The following is an 11,006-nucleotide window of genomic DNA, read 5'->3' as shown; positions in this document are numbered from 1 at the left end:
GTTGTGAATGCCCATTCTCTGTTGTATTTTGGTATTGGGAAAATAATCTGTTAACTGCACGCCCTGTGTTTGGGATCATGCACTGCTAAAGCACAAACTCAATTGACATGAGGACTTTAAGGTGTATTCTGCTGTACTACCTCATGTTGAGGCCCTGTCTTGAAGAAGGCCCCTGTATCAAAAAAATCTAGTTTTAAGACATTAAATATATCAGGGTTTTTTTTACCTGTATGTTACTCAAATTACGCAATACAAATCTGATAACACTCAAGCAGAGGACTCATGGAAAATGGTATAAATTTCAAAGAAAAGGGGAAGTTGGGGGTCTAAAAAGGGCCCAGAATTTCTGTCAAGGTGCATCATCATAGCAGGTTAATTTGGCCATGTCTCAACAGCATCACAAGTGTTGATTCTAGATAGATAGATACTTTATTGATCCTGAGGAAAATTTAGGCATCCAGTAGCTTAAAAGACATGACATTACACATCTGCCACCACCCTCCCGCCGTTAAAAAGTAAATAAAAATAAAATTAAGAAATAAAGGCTGTTATAAATACACAAGTAAAAATACACTGTAACATTAACCACTGTTTTTGGTTTGGTTTGAATACTGTTTCCATTGGGCTTTAACAGCTCTGTACTGAGGTCACACTTCCATAACGTGTAAATAGGTCAATGATTGGCACAGTAGAATAATAACTACTGTGTTCGTTTTAAATGACCGTAAATTCATTGCGGAACCATTCATTGTTGGGCTACTGCGCCCAGACGGACATGTTTCTCCGACACACTTGTTCAAAGACGCAACGTTTGAAATGGTAAATTTGATTGAATATTTCCAGTAGATATCTGTCAACATAAACATAAGAAAACTGTTTAGGAAGCTATACACTAATAAGGTGTTTTAACGGGGATATGTTGGTTAGGAGCCAGCCCAGAAACTTCTTATATAATGAGAATGTGCTTATTTCTGCATTCTGGCGAACAGGCTAAGCTAGGTAGCAAAAACGTACGAATATATTTGCCTCCTAAAAGTTAAAGCTTAATGATTGTGTTTTCTTTCGTCATTATTACAGGCTGTCACCCTTCAAACAGATCTAGGAGAAATTAAAATAGAATTGTTTTGTGAGCGGGCACCGAAAACATGTGAGGTAAGTCAACTAACTTTACAGTTAAAGACTCTTTGGCTGCTGTTTCTGTTCATTTCAGAACGAGTACGAAAGTCTGTTTCGGGAGATGGCGATGCATGGCGGGTTATACCATACAAATACATTATGATTTATAACTTGATTATATTTTGTATTAATAATCTCACTCTGCAAAGTAGCAAGTATCGAAGTCGGAAGTATAAAGTAACATACAACGGAAATACTCAATTATATGTACCTCAAATTTGTACTTAAGTACAATACTTGAGTAAATGTACTTAGTTACATTGCGTCTTTGCAGTCTGTTGAATGCTCCTTGTTTTTGTATGGTATGTTATTACAGACAATGTTCATGTTTGGGTTAATTTTAGTAGAAAATGTATTGCACCCTTTGGGATAATAATGCTACTGTAATTTTTAAAGGTCTAAACAGGGATGTACACAACAAAGTCATGGAATATCCTAACATAAGTCTTACTATTTACAGAACTTCCTTGCTTTGTGTGGCAGTGGGTTCTACAACGGATGTGTCTTCCACCGAAATATTAAAGGTTTCATGGTTCAAACTGGAGATCCTACAGGTACAGGATTGTTGTTTCATCTTCTGCATTTCCACACTGACTGACATGTCAGAATTCACTCCTCACTTATTGTTCTTTCTTCCCTGTATTTTGTTTAAACCAATCAGGCACAGGCAAAGGAGGAACAAGCATATGGGGTCGCAAATATGAAGATGAGTACAGTGAACACCTAAAAGTGAGTCCCTACTAATTCTAGGTTGCTTGCCTACATCAGGAAGAAGTTTTACCTCATATCTTATCAGGGGTCAGTCTTTAAAATTGTAACCGTTCTGTACGTCTGCTTTCTTTTATTTCAGCATAATGTAAGAGGAGTGGTCTCAATGGCAAACAACGGCCCCAACACAAATGGCTCCCAGTTTTTCTTCACATATGCCAAACAGCCACATCTGGACATGAAGTACACAGTGTTTGGAAAGTATGCAACCTTTTATACAGATAGATTAGTGCTATGTGAGATGGGAATAATGATTGCTGAAAATTGTTTTGACAGCTTCTTGGCAGATTAGAATATAATTTTTTATTGCAGCTGACATCTCACTCTCTTCAACGTGTAGGATTATCGATGGCCTGGAGACACTGGATGAACTGGAGAAACTGCCTGTCAATGAAAAGACGTTCCGACCACTGACTGAAACCCGGATAAAGGATGTGACCATTAATGCCAACCCTTTTGCTGGATAGACAGCTTTCTTTTCAGACATGCAAAAAAGGCCTTTTACACAAATTTGGACTCTGATATTTTCAATAAGCCTGTTGATGCAGTGTGTAGTACCCAGACCTCAACAATGAACAGGACACTGACTGTAAAATGCTGAGCTGTGATACCGGCAGTGTCTAATAGTTATGACCTAGAATTTAAATGGCGTTTGGGTAAAATGTACCTTGTGGTTAAAATATGTCAACACCTTAGTCACTGTCCACAGAGTAGTGCTACATTTGGCCTCCCAAAGAAAAATGCAAGGGAATGCTCTCTCTAATTTCTATCTAGATATAATTTTTTAAGAAATGGTTTTGCATCCCCTTTGTTTGACAAAGCTGTTGTTATGAAGAATTGTAGGTTATTCTTCACACATTCACAATTCAGCCCAAAAAGAAAACACGGTGGACTTTGTGCTTCACTGCTAAACAGATACTGATCTTCTTTTTTCTTTATGGGTTATGTAAATATAATGTCAATGTTTTGTGATAAATAAAACGTTATAATTAATATAGTCTGTTTTTATCATTATTGAAAAAAAAAAAAATATATATATATATATATATATATGTGTGTGTATATATATATATATATATATATATATATATATATATATATATATATATATATATATATATATATATATATACACACACATATATACATATACATATATATATATGTATATGTGTGTATATATATATATATATATATATATATGTATATATGTATATGTATATGTGTGTATATATATATATATATATATATGTATATATATGTATATATATATGTATGTATATATATATATATATATGTATATGTATATATGTGTGTGTGTATATATATATATATATATATATATATATATGTGTATATATATGTATATATATATGTATGTATATATATATATATATATGTATGTATATATATATGTATGTATATATGTATGTATATATATGTATGTTAATATATTCTTTCAACTCACATAAAAATGTGTCATTTGTTTGTAATTTTACATACAAGTATGTCAAATTTAACATATAATCAACACGTTTACCCTAATTCTATGTTAAATGTATCATGTTCAAAATGTCTAATTACACTTTGACAATAACTTTGAAATTATGATTAATTTACCACAAAACCTAATCTAATCTTGCAGTCCAAAAAGTAAGTGACTGTATAGCATTGTAAAATACATGTGTTATAGATTCTGGTTCATCGTTGCAAAAATCACATTTGTTTAAAAAATCTCAGAATTTGAATTGGTTGATCATATATTGTGTAACGTTTTGACATAATTTATATTGTATTAGCAGTGCCCTTTGCCAATTACTGCCTTTAAAATGTTGTGCAAAATATTTTTTCCTCTTGGAATAACTTTCCTTCTTTCACAGAATGTATTATTTTATTATTGTTTCATTTTCAATACCTTTGATATTGTTTCAGCATTCATAATGAACTACAAATATGGGTCCATGTTGCGTCAACTAGCGTCATCATTAATGGACGAAGCATGTCGCGCTTGCTCTAAACGCAAGTTCATGAAAACCCCACCGAACTCATGGCCTCAGACGATGCATTTAAAGTAAGTATTCTTTGTTTGCTTTGCCGTTTTGTCCTCGTATTGTATCATTGCTTCAATACAGTTAAGAAACACATGACAGTTCATTTATTGGCCGTAAGGTGCTGTGTGGACACCTGATAGACTTGGTGTTTGTATGTATTTCAGGTGTCTTCCCTGAAGGGGAAAGTGACACTGATAACGGGGGCCAGCTCGGGCATCGGGGCAGGCACGAGCGTCCTGTTCGCCAAACTCGGAGCTCTGCTGGCTCTTAACGGCCGTGACGTGGAAAACCTAAAAAAAATAGCAAAACAGTGCACCGACTGTGGAGCTGCCGAGGTAAGTCACATACTGAGTTGTGTACAATACGTGACTTGGATAACGTTTAACCAGAGAACATACATGTTGACACTGCCAAAGTTCCTTTGAATGTAGTTCCCCTTGGACGGAATAATTATTGCGTCCTGTCTGTATAGACATGTAAACTCACAATTACCACTCTAATATTAGGTTTCCAGGGGATATACATAACAATGTAGCATATACTGAGCACATAGCATATTTTTTATTTAATCATGTTTTTAAATATAGGCATAATTAGAAAAACTACCTTAGGGTAAAACTAATTTAATTGGTTTTGTTTCAAATTGGCATATGCAGCATGGTTGTAAATACGTATATAGACGATATAAAGTGGCCATTTTTGACACTGGTATACAAGTTAACGCATACAATTACATTAAAAAAAAATGCAACCTGCAATCTGACCGTATCATCCAAACATTAGCGAACAAAATGAAACATTTAGTGTATATCTCAAATCAAATCAAATCAAATTCATTTATATAGCCCAATATCACACATTCTACATTTGTCTCAGTGTGCTTTACAGACTGTAAACCAGGGCTATTCAACTTCATTAGCAAGTGGGCCAAATAGGAAAGTCACTGGGGGTTTGTGGGCCACACAATACTTTGTCAATGAATCACTACACATAACTCTTACTTACAGTAGTGTTAATAGTTACTAATACATGGAATGAACTAGTCACGTGCATCCCCTTGTTTCACTTTATTTGTATCACCTTAATTCATTACATCACTTCCAAGCATACATAAGGTGCTTTGAAAACAAGTCCATATCCATAAAATGAAATACTAAATGCAAATAGAACATAGTGAAACAGTAGCATCAGACTCACAATAACATACATATCTTACACATTTTTACAATTTAACAGTAAGTAGGCTTATTGTAATCATAAAGCAGATGTGTCTTTGTATTTACACTAAGAATGCATCACATTAAGTCAGGTGATGTACTCCTATAGAACTACAAACATATCACACTTCTGTCATGTTGAGCCTGTTTCAGTCAGTGAGAGAAATTACACTTTTTTTTTAATATATTCAGAACTCAGTTGTCACATTGAACAGGTCTTTTATTAAATGATATGTATCTTGTTTATGTGCACGTTTCCGTGTTTACTGCGTTACTTTGCGCGTTCACATTCTTTTCTCTGCTTCGCGGGGCTCAGTCAGTCAGACACAGCGAGGAGAGGAGAGGAGAGAACTAAGCAAAGCAGGGCTGCTATCGTGACTCTCTTGTTCCGGGCAAAAGCGACCAAAAGCCACTTGACTCCGTTAAATGATGCTAACGGTCCCTGTACTTTCCTTCTCCGTTCCCCTGAGCCCACGGGAAATCTGGCAGAAAACGAGCCGTGACTTGACTTGTAGTGCCTCTTCACGTTGTATTCTTTCATCATGGAAATACATTTGTTGCACGATAAACACACCAGTTTATTACTTTTTGCGGCTGGCAAAGTAAATAAATATTTGTCCGTCCATTCGCTCTGGAAGTGACGGTTTTCAGAATCAACTCTAGGTTTCTTTGGCTTTGAGAGAGACATCTTGAAGCGTGTCGTTAGCTTGCCGAGCTAAAGTAAGGGAGTGACTCTCTCTGTGGCCCGCCAACCTAGTGTGCAGCGTGAGCTTGACTGAGCCGATGGCACGTGCGGACAGAGTGCGGGTTTTTCCGGACGCCGCTGCAGCTCGGAGTGGGATGGAAACACCTGCGTTTTCACCGCATTTGGTGTGAATCAGGCTTTAGTTTTATGTATGCTATATATGCCAGCCCGATTTGCAGGCAACCTCTTGCAGGCCAGAAAAAAGTTCAGAAGGAACGTATCCGGCCCGCTAATTTAATAGGCCTGCTGTACAGCATACACAACCTCTGTCCTTAGACCTTCACATCGCACAAGGAAAAACTTCCTAAAAGAAACCCCATAATTAAAGGGGAAAAAATGGAAGAAACCTCAGAGAGAGCAACTGAGGAGGAATCCCTCTCCCAGGACGGACAGACTGTGCAATAGATGTCGTGTGTACAGGATAAACAACATAGTACAAATACAACATTTGACAGAAATGATTGAAAAAAAAAAGAAAGTTTGGATGAATCCAGAAAAATGTCAAAAAGGCTTCCTGGTGTCCAGCAGGACCAGGGCAGCAGGAGCAGCCACGATTCATGATCCTGACGTAAACTTTATCAGTGGAAACCTGCCACATGAGAGACACAGAAACTCCAGAGGATGATGCCTCGGATGATGAGTTAGTAACAAACATTTACATAAATGCATACAGATAGAGAGGGAGAAGAAGAGAGGGAGGGGAGGAGAGAGGAAGAGAAGGAGGAGAGCAGGGAGGTGTCCCCCGGCAGTCAAAGCCTTTAGTAGCATAACTAGGGGCTGATCCAAGGCAAACCTGAGCCAGCCCTAACTATAAGCTTCATCAAAAAGGAAAGTCTTTAGCCTGCTCTTAAATATGGAGAGGGTGTCTGCCTCCCTGAACACAAACTGGAAGCTGGTTCCACTGGAGAGGAGCTTGATAGCTGAAGGCTCTGGCTCCCATTGTACTCTTAGAGACTCTAGGAACCACAAGTAACCCTGCAGTCTGGGAGCGCAATGCTCTAGTTGGTTTATAAGGTACTATGAGATCTTTAAGATATACGGGAGCCTGACCATTAATTGCTTTGTAAGTCAGGAGAAGGATTTTGAATTCTATTCTGTATTTTACCAGGAGCCAGTGCAGAGCAGCTAATACAGGCAGTAATATGATTCCTGTTTCCCTTGTTCTTGTCAATACACGTGCCGCTGCATTTTGGATCAACTGAAGAGTCTTAAGTGACTTTTTGGGACAATCCTGATAACAATGAGTTGCAGTAATCCAGCCTTGAAGTAACAAATGCATGGACTACATTTTCTGCATAATTTTGAGACAGGATGTGTCTTATTTTTGCAATGTTACGTAGATGAAAGAAGGCAGTCCTTGATATTTGTTTTATGTGGGAGTTAAAAGACAGATCCTGATCAAAGATGACGCCAAGAGTCCTTACGGTGGTGCTGGAGGCCAAATTAATGCCATCCAGAGCTTCTACGTCATTAGAAAATGCGTTTAGGGTCAAGTATAATAACTTCAGTTTTGTCTGTGTTTAACATTAAAAAGTTAAGGACATGCTTGAAGTTTAGCCAATTGATTGGTTTCGTCTGGTTTAATTGATAGATATAATTGGGTATCATCCGCATAACAATGAAAGTTTATAGAGTGGTTCCTTATAATATTGCCCAAAGGAAGCATATATAAGGTGAATAGAATCGGTCCTAAGTACAGAACCCTGTGGAACTCCAAGACTGACTTTGGCTGTCATGGAGGATTTATCGTTAACAAGTACAAATTGAGAGCGCTCAGATAAATAGGACTTAAACCAGCTTAGTGCGGTTCCTATTATGCCAACACAATTTTCCAGTCTCTGTCGTAGAATGTCATGATCAACAGTGTCGAAAGCAGCACTGAGGTCTAACAAGACAAGAACAGAGACAAGTCTTTTGTCTGATGCCAATAGAAGGTCATTGGTAACTTTCACCAGTGCCGTCTCTGTGCTATGATGAACTCTAATCTCTATGTGTTTATTAGCCTTTCCTTGTCCCTGGAGACCTTACTGATGAGGAGATTGTGAAGAAGACAGTGGAGCAAACTATCGCTCACTTCGGCCGGCTGGATGTCCTCGTTAACAGCGCTGGTATCCTGGCCATGGGCAGCATAGAGACAACAGACCTGGCTCAGTATGACAAGATCATGAACATCAATGTCAGGTAACATCATCATAGAGACATATTGGTGCTAGATGTGCAGTAGTACAGTGTGCAGTAGTACAGTGTGCAGTAGAGTGAGAACAGTGTGCAGTAGTACAGTAGTATTACAGAGTGCAGTAGCTGGAAAGTCGGCTGGAGTGATGTGTGAATACGGTGACACTTAATGTAAATTTGGCCAATAAAAGATAATCTACTGAACTTAAAGTGTCTTTCAAAATACATTTTGAGTCGGTATGATTCATAAATGAATAAAATATACATTGTTATTATGTCACAACACATTTTATAAATGAAGACATCATTTGTTTGGTTATTACATAATGCAAGTATTACATTTTAAAGACAGTGGGCATTTAGTACTAACCACTACAATATGAAATAATGTATTACAAAATGTGGGGAGAAGTTTTACATATGGCCTTCAAGCTGTTTATCACAAAATGCAGCAGGTTATTGCAAAATGCCGGTGTTATTACATGAAGTGAAAATGTATTGCATTTTGTCTAGTTATTACATAATGTGCATTTTATATAAAATGATTTATACCTGCTGTTTTGTATGAATCTGATGCATAGCATGTACATGCATGCTCCAGATATGACTATTTTTTAACTATATGTTCACACTATATGCATGAATGAGTAGGGGAATGACTGCAAGTCACTCATAGACAAAGACATTGTGCCCAATATAAGTGGGATTGTAGTTTTGCAGTTCATATAAAGAACAGGCATTGATAACAATAAATCAATGAGCAGCTAGACTAAATGTGTGGATGTAGGCGTGATGTTAGTATGCTGGTGAATCCCGTCATAGATATCAGGATTTCGTTTTCCTCGGAGGTCACAAGACTAGAAGCACTTTCTCCCCAACTTTTACATTTCAATATCAGGTATAGTTCTTATCATTATAGACCGCTACCTTTTGTTTCATATTTCAGATCCGTATACCACATGACTCAACTTTGCGTGCCCCACCTGATCAAGACCAAAGGCTCCATCGTCAATGTATCAAGTGTCAATGGACAGAGATCAGTGGGTATTCAGCAGCTGGCCACATTATTAAAACTACACCCAGCACAAGTCTTTGTTACTTGTAGTGTCGTTGAGAATTGTGACACACCGTTTACTCTCCGCAGTTCCCTGGTGTGCTGGCCTATTGCATGTCCAAGTCCGCCATTGATCAGTTCACACGTTGTACTGCACTTGGTGAGTGAGACATTTATATTCTGTATGTTTAGCATTGTAAAGTTAACATCACACACAACCTGACTGCTCTTTATTTCAGAGCTGGCATCAAAGCAAGTCAGGGTGAACTCTGTCTGGTAAGTGTTTCAATAGAAAATGTGTGCATTCTTTTATTGTGTTCAGTAATTGACCTTCATATTGTCCTACTCTTTTACATATTGGATATTTACAATTATTCGATGAATTTCCTATTCTAAAAAGCATTGATGTCGTTTGTTTCTGTTGGAAATGAAATTTGTGATGAAACATATTTTGTATCTCTGCTCTTCAGCCCTGGTGTGATCATCACAGACGTCCACAAGAGAGCCGGACTAAACGAGGAGCAGTATGCCCAGGTAACGCATCACGTCATTACTGTATGATGCCACATAACAGATTCATTCCTTCAGAGGTTCTGCCCACAAGTTTTGGAGCTTCATTCATAACGTTGACATTCAAATGTTTGCACGTCTAAGCATTCTGTTGGAACCAGGTGTTTCTGCACAGTTGCAGATAAATTTTAGACTGCAATAATATTATTAGTATTATACTATTTGTAGGATTAGTTTCCAGCAGGGGCTGCGACAACATTTCTAATCACTCCAGAGCATTGTAAAATTAAATTAATTAAAAAAGATTGATGTAATTAATTATAAATTTTAAAGCATGTTTTTATCTAAATAAATTGTCTGCTTCGATCCATATTTGTTGCCGTTAAGCCTTTCAAAAACATTTTCACTGCAATCAAAAAACCTTTTGCTGCACACAAAAGGAGGCACGCACTGATGAGTTGTATTCATTAGAGAAAGTGGATTTTATTTAAAAAAAAACAACTTATTTAACCAGATTCATCAGTTTATTCAAATCGAGGATTTTATTCTAGGATTTATAAAAAATTTAAGTAAAAAGTTCTGTTCTTTGTATGTTGCGCTTACATTATGTTTGGCTTACTTGTAGCTAATAGTTTAATTTGTATTCTATTTGTTCTGTATGTTTTACTTGGTTTGGCTTATTTGAAGATATTGTTCTGCTGTTCGGAGTTGCTCATGATTGTTTGCACTTATTGAAAGTCGCTTTGGACAAAAGCGTCAGCTAAATGAACTGTAATGTAATGTAATATAATGTAATGTGCATTTCTTCTTTTCGGGTGATGATGTTATTAAACACGACAACGGACATTTCAAAAACCTCAAAAGAAACTTTGAATGTAAAAAAAAAGAGACATTCTTTACAGCCCCAATTGTAAGTCAATCAACACTTTGTGTCTGTCAATCTTTGTCACCACCAGTTCCTTGCAAAGTGTAAGCAGACCCATGCCCTCGGTCGACCGGGGGAGGTGGAGGAAGTGGCCCACAGCATCGCCTTCCTGGCGTCCGATGCTGCCAGCTTCATCACTGGAGTCAACCTCCCCGTTGATGGGGGCCGACATGCCATGTGTCCAAGATAAGATCGTGTATGTTGAGACACAGTTTGCTAATATAGTGCTTTCAACCTCTAAGTCTGCCTGTGTTTTTGTATCAAGAATCCACCATTGCCACTAAAACTAACCAGGGCTGTTAGAAAACAAACAAAACACAGGCATTACATCAAGGACACAATTTGTCTTTGTGTTTACAATAGTAGTAGCTGTCAGGATTTGATA

At 37.4% G+C, this 11,006-nt stretch overlaps 2 protein-coding genes across 2 annotated transcripts; both read left to right on the top strand.

Annotated features, from left to right (window-relative positions):
• The first annotated feature begins 705 nt into the window (after nt 1-705).
• Nucleotides 706-2,937, top strand: ppil3 (peptidylprolyl isomerase (cyclophilin)-like 3). The gene is made up of 6 exons (XM_029440060.1): nt 706-819; nt 1,078-1,152; nt 1,637-1,730; nt 1,838-1,905; nt 2,027-2,145; nt 2,285-2,937. The coding sequence occupies exons 1-6, from the start codon at nt 817-819 to the stop codon at nt 2,409-2,411; spliced, it is 486 nt and encodes a 161-aa protein (XP_029295920.1). The 5' UTR covers nt 706-816; the 3' UTR covers nt 2,412-2,937.
• Nucleotides 2,938-3,892: 955 nt separating this feature from the next.
• LOC115013335 (3-oxoacyl-[acyl-carrier-protein] reductase FabG) lies at nt 3,893-10,862 on the top strand. Its single transcript, XM_029439560.1, has 8 exons — nt 3,893-4,015; nt 4,160-4,330; nt 7,960-8,138; nt 9,079-9,172; nt 9,277-9,346; nt 9,426-9,462; nt 9,657-9,720; nt 10,653-10,862. Exons 1-8 carry the CDS (start codon nt 3,992-3,994, stop codon nt 10,809-10,811), a joined length of 798 nt encoding a protein of 265 aa, XP_029295420.1. The 5' UTR covers nt 3,893-3,991; the 3' UTR covers nt 10,812-10,862.
• The last annotated feature ends 144 nt before the right edge of the window (nt 10,863-11,006 follow it).

This window comes from Cottoperca gobio, chromosome 9 (assembly GCF_900634415.1).
Source record: "Cottoperca gobio chromosome 9, fCotGob3.1, whole genome shotgun sequence".
NCBI classification, from domain to species: domain Eukaryota; kingdom Metazoa; phylum Chordata; class Actinopteri; order Perciformes; family Bovichtidae; genus Cottoperca; species Cottoperca gobio.
This window is presented reverse-complemented; position numbering and strand designations above follow the sequence as displayed.